Raw genomic sequence first — 23,580 nt, forward strand, 5'->3', positions numbered from 1 at the left:
TACAACCCAAAACCCAGTGAAATTGTCCAGAGATTCAAGTTTAATTCAAGGACAAGAGATGAAAACGAGACAGTGTTGGAGTTTGTGGCTGTGTTGAGGGACCTGGCGAGGCATTGTAATTAGATTAGATAGTACTTTATTTATTCCGTCAGGAGAGTTCCTTCATTTATGGGGACAAGCTAAAAGAAATGCTGAGAGACAGATTAGTGTGTGGCATCAAGGATGATCGCATGCAACGTCGGTTGTTAGCGGAGTCAGAGCTAACGTTCGAGAAAGCTTTGGAGTTGGTACAGTCCATGGAAGCAGCGAACAGAGATGTGCGTGAGCTGCAGGGCAGAGCAGCAGCGGCTGCAGTAAATGTAAACACGGCGGCACAGGCGGTTTATGACATCGACATAAAACCTAAATGGAAGAACACGAGTGGGCAGGTGACGTGCTACAGGTGTGGGGCTGAGCACATGGCACCAGACTGCCGCTTTGTAAATGAGACATGCCATGGGTGTGGTAAGAAAGGACAGCTGAGGAGAATGTGCAAGACAGCGCCCCCTACTGACCAGCGGCGGCAAGTTAAGGGGGGAGGAAAAATGGACAAGTCAATGACTAAGAAAGTAAAAAAACAGCAAACACATTACGTGGAAGAGTCCCAAGGGGCACAATCCAGTGAGGAGGAAGAGTTTTCAATGAACAATTTCAAAGACTCAAAATTGGAAAAAGTTGACCCCATAACCACACAGTTAGATTTAAATGGACATTGAGTGGAGTTTGAAGTGGACACTGGTTGCATTGTTACTATCCTGACAAGGAAAGAATATAGGAAGTTGTGGACGACTGGAAAAGCAAAGAAATTGAAAAAATGTGAAATTGCATTGAAAACATATGTGGAAAAGTGGCAACCCTGGGGAAAGCCAGCGTAACGGTGACACACAAAGACAAAGTCAAACACCTACCGGTAGTTGTGGTAGCAGGAGCAGGACCAAACCTGCTGGGCCGAGCATGGCTCAGAGAGTTAGACATGAATTGTGTGTATGTTAAAATGCTAGACCAACCACGGCTCACTCTGGAAGAGGTGCTTCAACAGAATGAAGACGTCTTTAAGGAGGGGCTCGGAACCTGGACAGGTCCGCCAGCCAAGATATACATCAACAATGACGTGGCGCCGAAGTTCTACAGGCCCAGACCGGTACCATTTGCCATGAGAAAGAAAGTTAAAGCGGAGCTAGAGAGGCTCACAGAGCAAGGGGTAATAGAACCAGTCAAGTTTGCAGAGTGGGCAGCACCAATTGTGCCTGTGCTAAAACCAGACAATTCAGTGCGCATTTGTGGTGACTACAAGCTCACAGTGAACTTAGCTTCCAAGCTAGAACAGTACCCATTGCCAAGGATGGAAGACCTATTTGAGAAGCTCGCAGGAGGTGAAAAATTCACGAAACTAGACTTGAGCCATGCTTATCAACAAGTATCACTAGACGAAGCATCAAAACCATATGTAACTCTCAACACTCACAAAGGTCTCTTCCAGGTCAATCGTTTGCCATTCGGGGTATCCTCCAGTCCAGCGATCTTCCAGTGGCTGATGGAAGGGGTGATGGCGGGCATCCCTAACGTGGCAGTCTTCTTAGATGACATCTTGCTGACCGGGAAGAGTGACCGCGAGCACTTGGAGACGCTGAGTGAAGTCCTGCGGAGGCTACGAGAGGCGGGACTTCGATTGAAACGTAAGAAGTGTGCTTTCCTAGAGAGTGAGGCCGAGTTTCTGGGTCACATTGTGAACGTCTCGGGGCTTCACCCGCTACCGAACAAAGTACAGGCCATTCAGGAAGCACCCGCGCCTAACAACATCACAGAGCTGAGAGCATATTTAGGACTCCTAAATTATTACAATCGATTCTTACCGAACCTCTCGACGTTGTTGGCACCATTGCACAAACTGCTGCGTAAAGACATCAAGTGGCAGTGGGAAGAGGAGCAAGAGCGAGCGTTTGAGAAGTCCAAGGAACTCATGCAGTCTTCTAGAGTGCTAGTGCACTACAACAGCCAAAAAGATTTGGTGTTGTCTTGCGATGCATCGCCTCATGGGGTGGGGGCGGTGTTATCGCATCGAATAGCAGACGGGCAAGAGCGACCCATAGGGTTCATGTCAAGAACACTCACAGATGCAGAGAGAAACTACTCGCAACTAGACAAAGAAGGCTTGGCAGTCATGTTTGGCATCCAGAGGTTCCATAAATATCTCTACGGAAGGAAATTTGTAATTTGTACAGATAACAAACCACTATTGTCTCTGTTCAATGAGATGAAAGCTGTGCCGCAAATGGCATCCCCCCGCATCCAACGTTGGGCAGTGACATTGCGAGGGTATGAATATGTAATTGTGTACAAACCAGGCAAACATCACAGCAACGCAGACGCGCTGAGCCATCTTCCCATGCCACAGGAGACCACTCACAAAGATGAGGGACGAGTGTTGATGATGGAGGAAGCAACACTTGTGTCAATTCACACAGCAAGGTTGGCCAGAACAAAACACAGATGCAGTGTTCCAACCATATGCAGTGAGGCAAACGGAGTTGAGTGTGCAAGATGGTTGCATCTTGTGGGGGTCACGGGTGGTAGTGCCGCCGCCAGGCAGGAAGGCATTACTAAGCCAGTTGCATCATGGACACCCGGGAATCACCTGAATGAAAGCACTAGCCCGTAGCTACTTTTGGTGGCCTAAAATGGATGCTGACATTGAAGCAACAGCAAAAAGGTGTGATACATGCCAGGAGCATCGAAATGTGCCCACCCCAGCGCCACTTCACCCGTGGGAGTGGCCTAGAAGACCATGGCAGCGGCTGCACATAGACTACGCAGGGCCATTCATGGGACACATGTTCTTGATTGTGATGGATGCATATTCAAAATGGATGGATGCATACCCAGTGCACTCAGCAACAGCAAACAGCACAATTGAATGTCTCCGGAAAAGTTTCAGTAATCAAGGATTACCAGAAGTGATTGTATCGGATAATGGTGCATGTTTTGTTAGTACAGAGTTCCAGCAGTTCCTCAGCAACAATGGCATTGAACATTTCACTTCAGCACCACATCACCCGTCTTCAAATGGCTGTGCAGAGCGGGCAGATCAGACATTCAAATCAATGATGAAGAAAGAGGGCACCATCCACACCAGGGTGGCACGGGTGTTGTTTAGCTACCGCATCACACCGCAGTCGACAACAGGGAGATCACCAGCAGAATTACTGCAAGGCAGGCGGTTGAGGTCAACGCTAGATTTAGTGCATCCAGATCTCAGAACAAAAGTGGAACGGAAACAAGGTAGTCAAAAACAAAACCATGACAAAAATACTCCACAGAGGGGATTTCAAGTGGGGGACGCGGTGTTAACACGCAACTTCAGCTATGGGCCAAAGTGGATCCCGGGGTTTGTCACAAAGGTCACTGGGCCGGTGACCTACAAAATCATGGTAGGCAGCGGGTCAGTAGTGCGCCGACACGTAGACCAGATTCTGGGGCGGCCAGAGGAAAGACACACTAGAGAACCAGAGAACTCTGCGACGGTTGCAGAGCCGGCGGAGGTGCCGGGGGTCGTGCCATCATCTCCTGAACCTGGGGCTGCGATTGCGGAGCCGGTGGTGATGGTCCAGAGCGGCGTTCCTGAGGGCCGGGCGGCGGGCAGTGCAGCGCCAACAGAGGGGAGCAGTCTGGCCGTGGTGGGGCCGCCTTCTCAACAAGAAGCGGCACCGGTGCGGCGGTCACACAGGACTGTATCGAAGCCCCGGTACCTGAGAGACTATGTAGCACAGGGGTGGGCATTACGTCGATCGCGATCGACTGGTCGATCTCGGAGGGTGTGTCAGTCGATTTCAATTCAGGCATTAAAAAATATACATAAAAATGAGCAATCATCAATCATACCAAGACTTCACTTTCGTCAGTTGTTTGACATTCTCGGCACCCGAGGATCTTGTGAGATGACGCTGGCTGCTGCAAGCTCATATTTAAGAAAAAAATCACTAACAGGGCGGACGCAGAGAAACACATTTTATTTCTAGAGACTCCGTACCTACTGTCAAAACTCTGAAGACCGACTGCACAGTTCCTGTCTTCACCATAAAAGACCTGTTTCATCCTGCCTGTGCTAACAAAATAAGAGTCTCAGAAAGCTAGCGTGCACAAGCTAGCAAGCTACGGAGTTTGATGCCAATGTATTTCTCCCCCGCCCTCAGCGACCGCTTTCTCACTTGCTTGCCCACCCGCACTCTCACTGACGTCCCTCACCTGCTGCCAGACATTAAAGGGCCACACACATATGCTACTCTCATAACAAAGTGTTTAAAAACGAGTATGCAAGTTGGACAAATGAGATGCCAAATCCAACCACTTTCATGTGGTATTGGACAGAAAGGAGGACTTTTTTTTTCCTCCATTTGAAAATGCGGACGTTATCAGCACCACTGTCTAATTCCAATCAATGCAAGTCATCAGAATCAAATACACCAACTTATATTCTTGTCGTCATGAAAGAAAGGAATCTATGTGTGTTAAACATGCTTGTATTATCATTAAACACCATTAACTTGTTAACAAAAATGTTTCTTTCATAAATAAATAAATATAAATTATAAATAGGAATGAGGTAGATCTCCTCGACTTGGTCAATTGAAAAGTAGCTCGCCTGCAGAAAAAGTGTGAGCGCCCCTGATGTAGCATAATGTATTATTAGTTTTGTTATTTTTAGTGCTGGTTATTTCCCTCCATCAGGACTGGGAGGGGGGGGAGAGGTTATTTTGCACATTTTTGAACGGTTATGAATCACAAATAGGTTCGCACAATTGAATGTGTAATTTATTTAGTTTAGTGTTATGAAAAGTAAGTTTTAGCTTAAGGGGGGAGGGATGTAGTATTTGTATTATACAGGGCCCGGTAGGCGGAACCCTCCTGTTTGGGGCAATACTTCCAGTAGGAACCTTTTGTGTGTTGCACTTCTTCCGGAGCACAGAAGTAAACTACCCACTACTCTTCAGCCTGGTGTCGGCGCCCATTCATTCCAAAGTTTCAAGATACTACACAATTCCTTGCCAAATTTTTAATTCAATTTCCTTATCAATGCCAGTGGTTGGGAATGCTTTGGCGTAGTGACGTCAGAAAGTAAAATGGCAGGCAAAACAAACACTGTAAAGTTGACTACGTTTTACAAGAAAAGATGGCAACGGCGCTGTTTGCAATAACTGCATGATTGCTACTTCGTCAAGAGGAGGACATACAAGCAATATGCTGAAACATTTGAAAACCAAGCATGCAAGGACTATTAATGAATGTTGCGTTTTTTTAACGTCGATCTCATCCTGGCAGCAGTAAATGCTAGCACGTCATCTGCCATAAATACAACAGGTACTAACTCACTGTCTTGTTTCAAAATTGAAATCAAAAGATTGATTGATTGAAACTTTTATTAGGAGTGTTAGAGCCAAATACACTTTCTGTCTGTCAAATTGATGACGTCACTAAAGGGTTGGCTCCAAGGCCAAGTGCCTGTCTATTTAAGGAGGAGTCAGGATCTTGCTCAGGTGTTGCTGAGTAGAGGCCCAACAGTTTTTGAATGTGCCAGGCTGGTATTTGTTTGCTCCTGTGTATTTTCTGTTTTTGTACAAAGTGTGTTATATAAATGTGACCTTATGAAATTAAATATTTTTGTTAAACATTGACACAATTTTGGACATCAATTATTAGTTGGCTGCACACGTCTGAACTAGCTTCATTTATATTCGGCAACCAGAAGCAGTAATAGTATAGGACTTTACCGCTACAGTTAAGTCAAAAACTGCCTCACCTAAAGGCGAGTTGTTTATTGGGAAGCAACAAGCTGCGAGGCTTGTTTTGGAAGAGGATCGCACCTGCCGCTGTCAGTATTTGATTGACGAGCGGCGGCGGAAGAAAGGGATCGGCGAAGCGGTGGACACACTCCTGCAATCAAGCTCTGCGTCGACAGCTCCAAGTCCCACTGGAGAGCAACAGGGTCGCTCATCGGGGACAGCAGCAGGAGCAGGAGCAGGAACCCCTGCAGATTAATTCCATCGGATAAGGCCGTGCGCGCGCGTGCGTGCCATGCGTGGAGCAGGATGCGGAGCAGCGTTGAGTGTGGTATGTTTTAGCGGCGCGCCCACTTTAAAAAAAAAAAAAATGGCCATTGTTAAATTGTGTGCACACAAATATTAAAAAATCAAATTTATTGGTGACTATTTGACTTGACTTGCGCACGGGTTGACAAACTTTGACTTTTCCTAATGGAGGAGGAGGGAGCACACGCATGCGCTGATGAACATAAACAGCCACAAGGGGACACTGTGGCTGAACGTGACAATGCTGGACAAGGGGGTTGAAGGGAAAAAAACGTGTGGTAAAAATGACACCCAAAGCTCTAGTTCACAAAATTGAAAGTTTGCACGGGGAAAGAAAATCAAAGTTGCAAAGACTCTCAATATTAAAAGAGGGGATCATTGCTGTGATAAATGACGAAACACGTTCACATGAGCTAAAGAAGGAATTTAGCAGGTTTATGGATTTATATCATGAAATTAGAAAAGTGCACATAACTTTGTTGTCTCTGTTGCCAGAATATGAGAGTACTAAACACGAGACATGGTACAAAGCAAAAATGTTGAATTTTGATGGTTTTATTGAAAAGGTTGACAGGTTGATGTGTTTTAAAAATGATGACAATGATAATGATGATGATGATGATGATGAGGTTGAAAATGAGGGTTCCGCTGTTTATGGTTTTGAAAATGAAAGTGTACAACCCCATGACAGCATTTCAAATGTTCCATCTATTGTTTTATCAAAGCCCATTGAATCCACAGTCTCAAACAAAAGCAAAATGTCTTCCACTTCTTCTGCTCGCATAATAGCAGAGGCAGATAAGGCAGCACTTGTCGCCCGTGCTATTGCTTTAAAAGAGATCCATGCATTGGAGGCGCAGGCAGCAACTCTAAAGAGGGAACAGGAGGAACAAGCAGAGGCCATTAGGAGGAAAAAGGAGCAAATGGAGTTGGATTCTGAAATAGCAGCCCACAATGCTAAAATGTCTGTCCTCCATGAAGCCAGTGTTGCCGGCAGGAGCAAAGAGTCTGATGGAATGGAGTCTTATTATAGGCAAAGGACAAAACCGAAAAAAGGGCCTACTCCGCCTGTACAACAACGTCAGCCATCTCTTAAAGCTGCTCCTTCAGAGCTTCACACAGCCAAGAATGCCCCAAACAAGGTCCATTCACACCCTCAACCAAACAAACAACCACTTCGCTCATCAATCAATCAATCAATGTTTATCTATATAGCCCCAAATCACAAATGTCTCAAAGGACTGCACAAATCATTACGACTACAACATCCTCGGAAGAACCCACAAAAGGGCAAGGAAAACTCACACCCTAACTTTGGATCCTGTGGAAAACCAATCAAGGCAAAATTTACCTCAAGCATTTCAATCATTTCAAGGCAACACAATACCAGGTGAATTCCACACTGTATTACAGAGGCAAAATGAAATGATGGCACTCCTGGTTCAAGCACAAACCTCCAAATTACTTCCACACAGACAAATTCCGTTTTTTGAAGGTGACCCATTGCAGTTTCAAGCTTTCATAAAAGCTTTTGAATATTGTATAGAGGCAAAAACCAATGATCGTGGTGACTGCTTATACTATCTGGAGCAGTTTACCAAAGGACAGCCCAGAGAGTTGGTGCGCAGTTGCCTCTATATGCCTACAGAGAGAGGCTATGCTACAGCAAAACGCCTACTAAGGGAACACTTTGGAAATCCTTCAAAAATAACAGCAGCCTACCTGGACAAAATCATGGTTTGGCCAAACATCAAGTCTGAGGATGTAAAAAATCTCCAAGCTTTTGCACTGTACTTGCGAGAAAGCTCCAATGCCATGGATGAGCTGCAGTACTTGGACGAGCTCAACATGCCAGCTAGCATGAAGATGCTCATACACAAGCTTCCATACAAATTAAGGGAGCAGTGGAGAGGAAAAGCAGCCGACATTGTTGACCAACAAAAGCGACGTGCTTGTTTCACAGACATTGTTAAATTTATTGAACAGCAGGTCAGAATTGCTTCAGATCCTGTCTTTGGCGACATTCAGGACATCCCTCAAAACAAAACAGTAACCAAACCCAAGCCTATACATCAAAGCAAATCACAGTTCAGAAGGAACAGTTTTGCAACTCATGTGACAGTTGCCACTAGACATAAACCGGCGCCACACCTCAATAAATTTGTGAACACCTCCAAGACTAACTCTATTTCCTGTCCTTTCTGTAAAAGTGAACATGCATTGGAGGACTATCCGATACTGGAAAATAAGGCACACAGGGAAAAGCTTGACTTTTTAAAGGAAAAAGGCCTGTGTTTTGGTTGCCTGTGCACAGGGCACCTGAGCAAGAGTTGCGACAGGCGCATCACTTGCTCCTACTGCAACAAGACACATCCCAAAGTGCTACATATTGACAGGAGGCATCTGGAAAGTGGAGAAAATAGCCAACTTCCAAAGGTAAAAGCAGATATTTACACTACATCATCAACTTGTGGCCATACAGGGGCTGGAAACTATGGAATTTTACCTATCCTGCCCGTTCAAGTAAAATGCTCAAAGGGCAGCAAGATAATCCAGACATATGCTTTCCTGGATCCAGGAAGCACAGGGACTTTCTGTTCTGAACAGTTGGTAAACACGCTGAACACAGAAGGCCGAAAAACAAAAATCCACTTGCGCACCAAGGGGCGCACAGTAAGGTGGTCCCGAGCAGCATTGTAAATGGTCTGGAAATCTCTGAGCTTACTTGTAGTAAGTTTTTTGAGCTTCCTGATGTCTTCACTCAAAGGCAGATGCCCGTGTACACAAACAATCTGATTAGAGAGGCAGAACTTGATAAGTGGCCTTACCTCCAAGGCATTAAAATTCCTCGGATAACTGCCAACGTGGACCTGTTAATCGGTACCAACGCCTCAAAGTTAATGGAACCAAGGGAGGTGATTAACAGCCACGGAGATGGACCTTATGCTGTCAGAACCCTATTGGGGTGGGTGATTAATGGGCCATTACAAGGCAGTGACAAGCACAATGGGAGCCCCACAGTTACTGTTAAACGCACAATCGTTAACAGTTTGGAGGAACTGCTTATGAACCAGTACATGCATGATTTCAATGAGCAGGGACCCAAAGATCAAGAGGATATGTCAAAAAAGGATAAGAAGCCCAAGATAGAGAAGCCCAGCAGGAAGACACCAAAAAGAAAACGGAGCGCAGATGACCGTGACGATGAAAGAAAAGTCAGTCGAATGCGAACAATACGCCAGGCAGTCTCCAAAGCCGTGTCGAAACAGCGGGAAATCCTTCTGGGGGACGGAGGCCGTGAGGATGAAGAGCAGGATGACCCAGAGGAAGCTTACCTGGGTCCTGATGAGTCTGGGAGTGATGAAGACTTCATGGTGGAAGATGACGAAGACAGCGACTATGGCAAGTCCAAAAAGAGAAGAGTTCCCCGAAAGAGGAGGAAGAAAACGACCCCGAGAGTCCTTTGGGAGAAGAAGAGGAGGAAACTGAGAAAGAGAAAAGCTCTCCTACCCCCAAGGTGACGAAGTAAGCTGATGGCAAGGAGTAGGAAAAGAAGACAGCTACAGTCTACATGTACTGTTGGTAATAGATCACCAGTATTGGATTTGCATGAGGAAATGTGAAGGCATGCAGTAAAATAACTGCATTATTGCAAAAAGGGAACATAAAACCCTAAGAGTGTTTGTTTTTGTATTAGGGCTCTATTTTTGTTTTATTTATTTCAAATTAAATTGCTCTGTTCATCACGCCAGTAGCAATTAGGGGCTGGTGTGTTAGAGCCAAATACACTTTCTGTCTGTCAAATTGATGACGTCACTAAAGGGGTTGGCTCCAAGGCCAAGTGCCTGGCTATTTAGGGAGGAGTCAGGATCTTGCTCAGGTGTTGCTGAGTAGAGGCGCAACAGTTTTTGAATGTGCCAGGCTGGTATTTTTTTGCTCCCGTGTATTTTCTGTTTTTGTACAAAGTGTGTTATATAAATGTGACCTTATGAAATTAAATATTTTTGTTAAACATGGACACAATTTTGGACATCAATTATTAGCCGGCTGCACACGTCTGAACTAGCTTTATTTATATTCGGCAACCAGTAGCAGTAATAGTATAGGACTTTACCGCTACAAGTAGATTGCACAGTTCAGTACATATTCCGTACAATTGACCACTAAATGGTAACACCCGAATAAGTTTTTCAACATGTTTACGTTGGGGTCCACGTTAATCAATTCATGGTACAAATATATACTATCAGCATAATACAGTCATCACACAGGTTAATCATCATAGTATATACTTTGAATTATTTACATTATTTACAATCCGGGGGGTGGGATAAGGAGCTTTGGTTGATATCAGTACTTCAGTCATCAACAATTGCATCAACAGAGAAATGGACATTGAAAAAGTGTAGGTCTTACTTAGTAGGATATGTACAGCCAGCAGTGAACATAGTGAGTTCAGATAGCGTAAGAACAAGTATATACATTACAAGTACATTTGATTATTTATATTAGGTTATTTATAATCCGGGGAGATGGGATGTGAATGGAGGAGGGTATTACTAAAGGGTTGATGTTGCCTGGAGGTGTTGTTTTAGAGCGGTTTTGAAGGAGGATAGAGATGCACTTACTTTTACACCTGTTGGGAGTGCATTCCACATTGATGTGGCATAGAAAGAGAATGAGTTAAGACCTTTGTTAGATCGGAATCTGGGTTTAACGTGGTTTGTGGAGCTCCTCCTGGTGTTGTGGTTATGGCGGTCATTTACGTTAAGGAAGTAGTTTGACATGTACTTCGGTATCAGGGAGGTGTTGTGATCTGGGGTGGAGGTCTAAAAGTAACCGGACTAGCTTGTTCTGGGATTTTGGAGTCTAGATTTGAGGGTTTTGGAGGTGCTGGGGTACCAGGAGGTGCAAGCGTAATCAAAAAAGGGTTGAATGAGAGATCCCGCTAGAATCTTCAAGGTGCTTTTGTTGACCAGAGAGGAGATTCTGTAGAGGAATTTCGTTCTTTGGTTGACCTTTTTGATCACCTTGGTTGCCATTTTATCACAGGAAAGATTGGCCTCTAGAAAGGAACCTAGGTAGGTGATCTCATCTTTCCTGGTGATAACAATGTCACCCACTTTTATACTGAAGTCACTGACTTTCTTAAGTTTGATATGGGACCCAAATAGGATGGATTCCGTTTTACCTAAGTGTATGGATAGCTTGTTGTCAGCAAGCCAGGTGCAAATATTAAAGAGTTCAGCACTGAGGATTTGTTCCACCTGTGACTTGTCCTTGCCAGATACCAGCAGGCTTGAATAATGTTGTGTTGCATGTAGGCTTGTACGGTATACCGGTACTAGTATAGTATCGCAGTAGTAATGAATCTAAAACGGTACTATGCTGTGTTTAGTACTGGTTCCCAATTTATTTCTTTATTTATTGCTGAGACATTGCTGGTTTACGAGTAGAGGAGCATGTTCAGCAGCGCACAACTCACAGAGAACTTTACAAGCAGACACAGCGTGTGGCCAGAAAAGGGAGAATGGACGTATTTGGGCCTAAAAATTGATGATAAAGGTGAAGTTATAACACCGAAACGCCCTCCGGAAGAGGTGCACTAAAGCTAGCTAGCAGCGAACATCCATCCGCAGTCGGCAGTATTTTAGCTTCTTTTAAATCACTAATCTCTTTATTTGTCGCCGCCACGGCGACATATGAAGTGAGTTTCTTACAAGTATACACCTGACTTCCACTGTACCAAGTACAATAGCGGAACTAGTTGATACTACTATGATTAAATTGATATTTTTTATCGTCACAAAATCTTTTTTCCTTTTTTAAAAATGTATTTTATGGTCATAAACTCAGGAAATATGTCCGTAGACCCATGAGGACTTTGGATATGACCAATGTATGATCCTGGCACTACTTGGTATCGTATCGATACCTACATTTGTGGTATCATCCAAAAATAATAAAAAGTATCAAACAACAGAAGAATAAGTTATTATTACATTTTAACAGAAGTGTAGATAGAACATTTAGAAATGGTAAGTAAGCAGATATTAACAGGAAATGAACAAATGGATTAATAATCCATTTTTACAGTTTGTCCTTTATAATTTTAAGAAAATAATAGAATAATGACACAATATGTTACTGCAAATTTGAGTTGACTAAATTAAGAGCCTTTGTTTGTTTACTTACTACGAAAAGACAAGTTGTCTTGTATGTTCAATATTTCATTTAAGGACAAAATTGTTCTTCAATTGCAAAAAGAAACTTATGTTTAATATACCCTAATAGTTTTTGTTAAAATTAAGCCAATAATGCCTTCTTTTTTTTTGTGGTCCCCTTTATTTAGAAAAGTACCAAAATATTGGTATCGGGACAACGCTAGTTGCATTTTATGTATATTTTAGTTTTATCTTGTAAATGTAAACAAACCCTTCTATGATTTGGAGTGTCACCAATATATTTTCTAGGTGGATGGCAAAAGATTATTGAATGCTTTAAAAATGATAATATAAATGTTACATTCTTGAGTAATTTCCACGTATGTTTTATTTGTTAAATTCTACAGAATATTTATTTTCAAAAGTTTTTTTCCCCCTACGATATGTACCTATTAAGACCTCACTGTTGGCTTTGTAGGTCATGTTAGCTCTAAACTAAAGACAATTGATGGTAATCCACTTTTTTGTTGTCCTTTTTTCCACATAAGAATCGATGAGAACCTTTTAAAAGAACCAAATCTTATCCATTTACATCTATAAATATAATTATTATTAGTTATTGTGAATTAAACCAGTACAATAATTTCACACTGACTTTTAGACGGGTGCTTATTTCTATCTAGTGTCTACTTTTGAGTCGGTGCGGTATAAAAGGAGTAAAACATCAATACAGTATTTGTTTTCTCATTTGGTGAAGTTTACAAGGAACACTTAAGACATTAAAAACGAATTCTTAAAATCACAAGTTGTTTCAAGGTTAATTTAAAAAAATAAGCCTCGAAACGTCACAACTTTTTAAAAAAGCTGCCTCGAATTCATACATTTTAGGTTGTAATAAGGGCAGTTCCTTGGAATCCTGGGCCCTCCAAAAGAATATTGGTGTGGACCCCTCTACCCCTTTAATTGCCTGTGTGTGTGTGGCAGCATGTTTCCTTTTCCCCCTATATGACGGCACTGGCAATAATCACAAAAATAATTACTAGCTTTTTTATTTTGTAACTTTTCAAACTCCTATTGGAATATTTTGACGAAAAATGCCCCTTTGAGTGGCAGCACGGTGGCACAGGGGTTAGTGCGTCTGCCTCACAATACGAAGGTCCTGAGTCCTGGGTTCAATCCCGGGCTCGGGATCTTTCTGTGTGGAGTTTGCATGTTCTTGTGACTGCTTGGGTTCCCTTCGGGTACTCCGTCTTCCTCCCACCTCCAAAGACATGCACCTGGGGATAGGTTGATTGGCAACACTAAATGGTCCCTAGTGTGTGAATGAGTGTGAATGTTGTCTATCTGTGTTGGCCCTGCGATGAGGTGGCGACTTGTCCAGGGTGTACGCCGCCTTCCGCCCGAATGTAGCTGAGATAGGCACCAGCGCCCCCGCGTGACCCCAAAGGGAATAAGCGGTTGTAAATGGATGGATGGATGGATGGATGCCCCTTTTAGTGCGTATAATTGAATCCAGCAGAAGTTCACTTCCTGTGTGCAGGTATATTATGTTAGAGGTCGCTACACATTTCTCAGCAAAAAGAAATGGTGACTTTTATTGAGAAAACGACAAAATGGAAATCCTGTTTTGGGTCATACTCCCTATTATTTTATACATATTAAGGAAACCCACAACCTATATTAAGACAATATTTTATTCAAATGTTCAATCACAGACATACAATAAATAAATATGCAGAGCAATGTAAACAACTTCAATGATAATGTCAGTTGATTACTTATCGAAAACATCTTTTGAGAGGGTGTATTTGCAGTACGACTAACAATAAATAATTTGGACATTTTCAACGATTTGCTACAACTTCCCTAAAGATGTGTCCTTTTGAGGGATAAACACTAAAGGGAAAATAGCCGTTTGTATCTTAGAGTCAAAATGTATTGTTTTCAAATGCTTGTGCCTCTAGCGGCACAAGCATTTGCTCATCGGTATCAACGTATGCAAACTTGTTGACATGTCACAGTGCAAGCGTGTCCTTGATCAGCCTTCTCATGGTGGTGCTGACAGAGGTGCCCAGACAGTCCGTGATCTGGTACGTGATCTTGTACAGGTAAGGCTGCACATCCCTCAGACTGGTGTCAAACACGTTGTCCACCTCCGACTGAGTGGGCATCTTGGGCAGGTACTCGTGGCGATTGATGACTTCCACCACGTTGATCACCTTTTCGCCAAGTTTCTCGCCCACTTTCTCCCGGCAGATCTGTCTCTCCTGCTCGTTGGCGAGGTTGACCACGTTGACTTTGATGCTCCACACTTCCCAGGGGATGCACTCGTCAGAAAAGGGCCAACGAGACTTCTTCTTCTGGTAGAACTCCAGGGAGATTTGACCGATGCCATCGCTGCCTGAGTTGCTTAACGCGTCCTGTGGACAAACATGTTGACAGCCGTCAAATTACTGGTACTCGCTCTCGACTTTGTCATTCAGATTTGGAAACTATGCTAGGGTTGCGCAATATTGACAACATAAATGATATGAATTGACAATGAAGCTTTTAATACTATAGTTCCATAAGTTGCCACGTTTGCCTGTTAACAGCAACAAGCGTCCTCTAGCAGCTAACATCTCTCCACAGTGCAAAATTACTTCTAAGTTTCTACAAATATAAATCACTGAAGGACAGAAAATAACTAAACATGATTCACTACGCACTATAGGAGGATACAATAAGCTAGGGCTCGCGAATGTAAACAAGAATAGTATTAGTCAGTGTATAGTCAACACTCAATGGTTAAGTCAGTGTGGTTTTAATCACAAAATTGTTTTTGTTATTGTTTACAAACTCAGAAAATAAGTCCCTGGACACACAAGGGCTTTAAGTGAAAAAGCCAAAGTATTTAAATCACAGCCAATGGTTCTTTTTGCTTGTGTTTAGTTATTTTGCACTATTTAATTAATTTTGCTCCACATTTCGCATGTCATAAAAGGGAATTAGGAATTATATTTTATTGAGAATGCACACCACCATCCTGTGTTTTTGTGCGATTATAATTGTGCTAAGGACTTTGTCATTGATATTGATATATATGTATATTATACATGTAGGCCCATATATATGAATCCTGTTAAATGGGGGTCTGTAGCTTAATGCATGTCATATTGGGGGTCTCACACACACACACACACACACACACACACACACACACACACACACACACACACACACACACTTTTTTGCCGCCCTCGATATGTAGAATTATCTTGGCTTTACCCTAACACCTTTTCTTGATCAAACATTCTGAAAAACTTCTTCTAGTCCACAGGTTTATTGACCGTAAAAAGGGTCAAATGAAAGCATACAAGCAGAAAGGATGCTTACATTACAGACATGCGCACACATTAACTTACACACACAAGCATGCTAAAATAAAACATGCATTATGCTGTGTATTGAACTCAAATGGATAAATAAACGCCACAAAATATGTAATTTAAGTGCTCTACAGCAATCTAGTTTACTCTGCTAACATTCACTTCACTGTATGAATTACGAAACTTAGCATGACTGACTTTTGGCCATAAAACGTCCCAAATTACATCACAGCCAACAAATAATACTACTCACCGATACATACCGATGATACTTTGTTTGGCATGAGATTCGAGGCTATGAACACGTTTGCAATCGTCACCGAACTAGCTAGACTTGAAAGGAACTCCTTGTTGTCCCCTGTTAACATGGATATTGCTGTAAACTAGGCAATGCTGCCTCCCACTCTCTAAAGGAGGAAGTGCACCTCACTGTTGAATTCCAAAATGAACTTAAAAACTGGTTTTACATATACTGTCTATAAATTCAACAAACAAGGCAGAACAATATATATATTTGCTACTTCCAAACATGTAGTGTAGCTTGCTACAATTCACTGGGGATAGCTTACCCTGTATATTAGCTACATTTAATCAAGAATAACTTGTAGCTTAGCTTACTATATTTTCTTAGTAGTTTGCCCATGACCATGAGGGTAGCCCGATTAATTGAATCGAATCAACATCGAGATTTTAATCAGTGCGGTTAATAACCGCAATAGGCTGAGGTCTTTTTTTTTTAATACGCCATTGACCGGTATATAGCAGGGAACCCACAGGGAAAAAGAAACAGAGGGAGACCGAGAACAACCTGGAGAAGAAGCACGGAACAGTGCTGAGGGCTGAGGGGCTGCTGAGGGGCTGTCATGGCAACTACTAGACTAGATCGAAGGACACAAGACCAGAATGGATGGATGGATGGCTTTCGTTTGCGGCCTATTTTCCTCAGGGAATACTAAGGCCTAAGTAAGTAAGTATTGACCGGTATTTGAGTGACAGACATGTTGGTCAGTCAGAATCGTTGAGCCCAGCATTTGTTCGCGTCTCAAACAAGAAGAAAGATGTCTTACTTTGTGCATCGCTCTCAGCACCTGAATGCGTTTATTTAACAGTAAAATCAACTGAACAGAGTGACGCCTCTTTTCAGTCATTGTGGGAATATTTCAAATTCAAAATCGGAAGGGCGATATAAACCCATCAACATGGACGAACGAGTACAAATCCCGTCGTAGAAATAAACAAGACAGCGCCCCGACTTCCTTTTTCCATCTGAGAAAAATGCACTTTAAGATTATTTAGGATACAGTTTTTGTTTATTCTTTTAGGATAACAATGTTATTTACCTTCCAATGCCAATACACGGTAGACAATTTCTAAAGTAACGAGAAAGTACAATGTATATCCTTTTAAGTGGTTGTTTCCATTATTATATATTATTACAATACATTGGAGTTTGCATGTTCTCCCCGTGACTGTGTGGGTTCCCTCTGGGTACTCCCACCTCCAAAGACATGCACCTGGGGATAGGATGATTGGCAACACTAAATGGTCCCTAGTGTGTGAATGTGAGTGTGAATGTTGTCTGTCTATCTGTGTTGGCCCTGCGATGAGGTGGCGACTTGTCCAGGGTGTACGCCGCCTTCCGCCCGAATGTAGCTGAGATCGGCTCCAGCATCCCCCGCGACCCCGAAAGGGACAAGCGGTAGAAAAATGGATGGATATTAGGGCTGGACGATATATCGACATACTCTATATATCGCGGATTTGTCTCTGTGCGATATAGAAAATGACTATATCATGATAATCGAGTATATGTTCTCACGCAGTTGCTTTTGCTGGCATTACACTACAGGCTCTCCTCGCTCTTGTCTCTCTTTCTCACAGACAGCAAACGCACCTTCTTACATACGTCACATACGTATACACCCTCGCAGAGAAGAGAGGTCGCAGCATGGGTAACGTTAGCTGTGATGCTAGCGGAGCCGTGCGAGAGGTAATACGAGATAAACAAGGTACGAATCTGGTAACAAATGAAGGAAGAATTAATTCCCAAGAAAAACAGCAGGGGGTCCATCGTCTGGTGGTGGTTTGGCTTCAAGTGGGAATATGTCGAACAGACAACCATAATTTGTCAAGTGTGGGGCAAAAGCGTTGCAACAAAAAGTAGCATCACTGCCAATATGAAGCATCATTTGAAAAGTCACCTGCTAGAGAATGAAGAGTGCTTACTCATCTCCATTCGGTGCCACACGCTCACACCATCAAAATGCCTAGGCAAACATTTCCAGATCAACACCGTATGAAGAGAAAAATTTTTTTTTTTAGTTGTGATTTCCTTCTCTGCATGAAAGTTTAAAATGAGCATATATTAATGCAGTATGAACAAGAAAGTTTTAATGTAGACACATAGAATCCTCATACTGCTGTGATTATATGTATCAAGTGTTAATTCAAGGCTAAGGCAAAATATCGAGATATATATTGTGTATCGCGATATGGCCTAAAAATATTGCAATATTTAAAAAAGGCCATATCGCCCACCCCTAATACATATAATCACTGTGTACTTTTAATCAAGTATTTATTCAGCTAAAGAGCATGTTGTTGAAAAAAAGCTATTTCTGCATAAAGCCAAATATTTTTGAAAGTAAATTAATGCACATTGTTCTGTGTGGCAAAAAAAAAAATCGCGATTAGTTTTTTTTTCTAAATATCGTGCAGCCCTATTGCCCATCACTGGCGATATACCATTATCACAGAAGGCTGCAATGTATTTTGTAAGTTTACGCCATGTCTCCGATCCCTAAATAATGCATGATTTACCTTCATTAATTACACACAAAACATGCTGTGCCAAAGCATTTAGCCCTCTCTAATCGGAGTGTAACCAATTGTTTACAGTAGTTGTCTGATGATGGAATATAGATTCCTTTCCAAGCCAATGTACTGCACAAATACAAAAAACAAGTGGGTATGGATAAATTAGGGCTGGGTGATATATCGATATATCGCGGGTTTGTCTCTGTGCGATATAGAAAATTACTATATAATGATATTCGAGTATACGTTCTCACGTAGTTGCTTTTGGCTGCGGGCATTAAACTACAGGCTCTTCCCACTTTTTCTTGTGTCTCCTTCTCACAGACAAAAAGCGCAGGTTCTTACATACGTCACATACTGTCACGTCATACGTCACATACGTAAACGCACTTGCAGAGCAGAGAGGTAGCAGACTGGGTAACATTAGCTGTGATGCTAGCGAAGCCGTGCGAGTGGTAATACAAGAGAAAGAAGGTGTGAATTTGGTAACAAATGAAGGAAGAATTAATTCCCAAGAAAAACAGCAGGGGGTCCATCGTCTGGCGGGGGTTTGGCTTCAAGCGGGAATATGTCGAATTGACAACTTTAATTTGTCATGTGTGGGGCACAAGCATTGCTACCAAAACTAGCATTACTGTTAATATGTAGCATCTTTTGAAAAGTCACCCGCTAGAGAATGAAGAGTGCTTGAAACTGCATATCAACATCTCCGTTCGGTGCCACATCCACAAAATGCCGAAGCAAAAATTTCCAAATCAACACCGTATGAAAAAAAAACAACAACAAAGGGAGAAAATGTCCACAGTAAACTACCACATTGCAAAGGACATACACTATTTGATTTCCTATTATGCAGCTCATTTTTATTTAACACTTATTGAAATATGTTGTGTGACATCATGCACTAAAGTGCGCTTAATTTGTTTTAAACTAGTGTAGTGGCGTTCTGTACAAAAAGTGCACTTTAATTTAGTGTTGTTTTGATATGACCGCACTCAGTTTGTTCAACTCCGTTCATTTAAATCCCCTCTGGCTCTCGTTTCCGCTGGTGTCCCCCAGGGCTCTGTTCTCGGTCCCCTGCTTTTTATCATTTACATTCTTCCCCTAGGCAATATTTTCCATGAATTTAAAATACATTTTCACTGTTACGCGGATGACACCCAGCTCTACATCTCAACCCAACCAACTGCCTCTCTTCCTCCTTCCTCCCTCAATGACTGCCTCAGTGAACTCAAGCAGTGGTTCTCATCCAATTTCCTTCAACTTAATAGTAATAAAACTGAAATCCTACTTGTAGCTACAAAAACCATACTCAGCAAAACCAACAGCTTGTCCGTTACTCTCTGCAATTCCTCTGTCTCCTCCTCCTCCCAAGTCAAGAGTCTGGGTGTCATCCTCGACAGCACACTCTCCTTTCAAGCCCACATAAACAGCATTACCCGGTCTGCTTACTTTCATCTACGAAACATTAATCGTCTTCGCCCATCCCTTACCCCACATACTGCTGCCATATTATCAATCATCAATCAATCAATGTTTACTTATATAGCCCTAAATCACTAGTGTCTCAAAGGGCTGCACAAACCACCACGACATCCTCGGTAGGCCCACATAAGGGCAAGGAAAACTCACACCCAGTGGGACATCGGTGACAATAATGATCCAGTGGGACGTCTGTGACAATAATGATTATGAGAACCTTAGAGAGGAGGAAAGCAATGGATGTCGAGCGGGTCCATTAGTCCATAGCCTTCTCACCTCTCGCCTGGACTAATGCAACTCTCTCCTGTTTGGTCTCCCTCACAAGTCACTTCACAAACTTCAGCTTCTCTAGAACTCTGCAGCCCTGATAATCACCAGAACCCCTTCAATCCAGCACATCAAACGTGTTTTGCAGCAACTCCACTGGCTACCCATCAAAATTCGGATCCACTTTAAAAAAAATTTTCCTCACTTTCAAAGCCCTCCATAACCACTCTCCATCATATTTCTCTGACCTGATCAATGTCGCCACGCCCTCACGTTCCCTAAGATCCTCTTCATCCATTCATCTCACTGTCCCTTTATTTAAACAGTCCACCATAGGTGCCCGAGCTTTCAGCCGCTCTGCCCCACATCTTTGGAACTCTTTGCCACCCGACCTTCGTTACTTGGACTCAATATCCCTCAAGTCAAGACTCAAAACACACCTATTCCGGACTGCTTATTCATTGTAATCATCTTTTCTTCTCTATCTTTGTTGTTGTTATTGTTGTTTTTATCCAATTTGATTTTATTGTTTTGATTTTGTACGGTGTCCTTGAGTGCCCAGAAAGGTGCCTTAAAAATGAAATGTATCATTATTATTATTATATGTCATCATAGTGACATGCACAAAAGGTCACTAATAGCTGGTTTTAAAATTTCTCTGACAAATTTGCACTTTCTGTTTTGGAAATGACATGAATGTTTGTGCCATTGCTTAACAACTGTTTAATAAATACACTTTAGCTAAATTGACTTAGTTATGTCCTTCTCTGGATGAAAGTTTAAAATGAGCATATATTCATAAACAAGAATGTTTTAATGTAGCCACATAGACTCATCATACTGCTGCGATCATATGTATCAAGTGTTCATTTAAGGCTAAGGCAAAATATTGAGATATACCGTATTTCCTTGAATTGCCGCAGGGCATATAGTATGCGCCTGCCTTGAATTACTGCCGGGTCAAACTCGCTTTGCAAAATAATTAGCGCATGCTTAGTGTTACCGCCTGGTCAAACTCGTGACACTTCCCCTGTCATCATTTTCAAAATGAAGGAGGCTGATTTCAATACCAGTAATTTGAAATTGCATAAAAGGGAAGAAGATTGAGAGCTATTCAGTAGGATTTAAGGTCCAAGCTTACATCACACTCACATTTTTACTGCATTCCTTTGGTAAGTGCCAGAGTGAGAAGAAGTTTTAAAATAATTAGCGCATGCTTACTTTTACCGCATGCCTTTGGTAAGCGCAGGAGTGAGAAGAGGTTTTAAATTAATTAGCGCCCCGGCGGCAATTCAAGGAAATACGGTATAAATTGGCCCTAGTGTGTGAATGTGAGTGTGAATGTTGTCTGTCTATCTGTGTTGGCCCTGCTATGAGGAAACGACTTGTGCAGGGTGTACCCCGCCTTCTGCCCAATTGTAGCTGAGATAGGCGCCAGCGCCCCCAAAAGGGAATAAGCGGTAGGTAATGGATAGACGGTACATCGTGTATCGCAATATGACCTAAAAATATGAAAAACATTTTTTTTTTAAAGGCCATATCGCCCAGCCATAGGATAAATATTCTTAGTGAGTACGGCACAATGTCAAAAAGGAGTACCTTGAATTCAGACACAGCTTTTCTGATCACCCTGTCGAGTTCTTCTGAGGACACTCTGACAAAAGTGAAGTCGATGAAATCGCAGTCGAAGTCCAAGGTGCCAACGGTACCAATAGAGTAAGTCCCTTCCTTTTTGTAGTGAAACTTGCCAGTGCTGCGGTGCAGCAAAATAGTGTGCATCAGAGACAATATTGCTTCTTCCACCTGCCTCGCCTCCACCGTTACTTCCAGCAGCTCCGATCGACAATTCATCGCCAGGCCAAACGGATTTGAACCGCGGTGCCTCTGAAGACTGTGGCAATGGCGTCCGTTTCCTAGCTATGTTAGGTTTGGCGGCGACGCCCCTGCTAAACACCTACTTGGTCCCGGACGGATATATTGCTCCAATATTATGCGTGGTAGTGTTCTAAGAATAAAAGGAGTGTTGTGTGACGTCACATGTCCGCCTACAATGTCAATAGTTAGTTTGCTCAAGTACTGTTGTGCTAGCTGTGCTAGCAACAAGCTAACTAGTTGTGAACGCTCGCTACAAAAAGAACCGGAAACGCTGTAATAGAGTTGCCAGACGTGAAAAGACATCTTACCGTACTGAAATGTAAAAACGTATTTTGAGGTAACGTTTTGTATTCACCTGATTTGACGTTACTCTGATACATAAAATAATACCGCAGACCGTGTCTAAAATAATTATGGTTAACTATAGAATATACAAATATTACTGTCTGGGGGAAAAAAAGCTAACACTGGCTGTAAAAAGCCACATAATACAATTAACATCCGTCGCTGTACAATATGTATCCTGTTCCAAAATGATTGTGTGTCCGTCTCCTATGTCAGTGGTTCTCAACCTTTTTTCAGTGATGTACCCCCTGTGAACATTTTTTTAATTCAAGTACCCCCTAATCTTATCTTACTGATAGGATGCAGTGTGTCTCCCATAACAATGTGACCTCGGACTACGTTAAGGTAACGTGTGGAGTTCCCCAGGGTTCGGTCCTTGGGCCTGCACTCTTCAGCATCTACATGCTGCCGCTAGGTGACATCATACGCAAATACGGTATTAGCTTTCACTGTTATGCTGATGACACCCAACTCTACATGCCCCTAAAGCTGACCAACACGCCGGATTGTAGTCAGCTGGAGGCGTGTCTTAATGAAATTAAACAATGGATGTCCGCTAACTTTTTGCAACTCAACGCCAAAAAAACGGAAATGCTGATTATCGGTCCTGCTAGACACCAAACTCTATTTAATAATACAACTCTAACATTTGACAACCAAACAATTAAACAAGGCGACACGGTAAAGAATCTGGGTATTATCTTCGACCCAACTCTCTCCTTTGAGGCACACATTAAAAGTGTTACTAAAACGGCCTTCTTTCATCTCTGTAATATCGCTAAAATTCGCTCCATTCTGTCCACTAAAGACGCTGAGATCATTATCCATGCGTTTGTTACGTCTCGCCTCGACTACTGTAACGTATTATTTTCGGGTCTCCCCGTGTCTAGCATTAAAAGATTACAGTTGGTACAAAATGCGGCTGCTAGACTTTTGACAAGAACAAGAAAGTTTGATCACATTACGCCTATACTGGCTCACCTGCACTGGCTTCCTGTGCACTTAAGATGTGACTTTAAGGTTTTACTACTTACGTATAAAATACTACACGGTCTAGCTCCATCCTATCTTGCCGATTGTATTGTACCATATGTCCCGGCAAGAAATCTGCATTCAAAGGACTCCGGCTTGTTAGTGATT

The 23,580-nt window shown here is 42.5% G+C and overlaps 1 protein-coding gene across 1 annotated transcript; it reads right to left on the reverse strand.

Annotated features, from left to right (window-relative positions):
* Window positions 1–13,966: 13,966 nt before the first annotated feature.
* Window positions 13,967–22,376, reverse strand: atg101 (autophagy related 101). Its single transcript, XM_061898184.1, has 2 exons — window positions 21,820–22,376; window positions 13,967–14,706 (listed from the first exon to the last, which is right to left on the reverse strand). The coding sequence occupies exons 1-2, from the start codon at window positions 22,069–22,071 to the stop codon at window positions 14,302–14,304; spliced, it is 657 nt and encodes a 218-aa protein (XP_061754168.1). The 5' UTR covers window positions 22,072–22,376; the 3' UTR covers window positions 13,967–14,301.
* Between the last annotated feature and the right edge of the window lie 1,204 nt (window positions 22,377–23,580).

The sequence above is a fragment of the Nerophis ophidion genome, linkage group LG04, assembly GCF_033978795.1.
Source record: "Nerophis ophidion isolate RoL-2023_Sa linkage group LG04, RoL_Noph_v1.0, whole genome shotgun sequence".
Lineage (NCBI taxonomy): Eukaryota > Metazoa > Chordata > Actinopteri > Syngnathiformes > Syngnathidae > Nerophis > Nerophis ophidion.

Coding starts and splice junctions, on each gene's coding strand:
- atg101 (XM_061898184.1), bottom strand. CDS start 22,071: ATGAATTGTCGATCGGAGCTGCTGGAAGTAACGGTGGAGGCGAGGCAG. Junction 14,707..21,819: donor AAGCTGTGTCTGAATTCAAG/GTACTCCTTTTT, acceptor GTTTGTCCACAG/GACGCGTTAAGCAACTCAGG.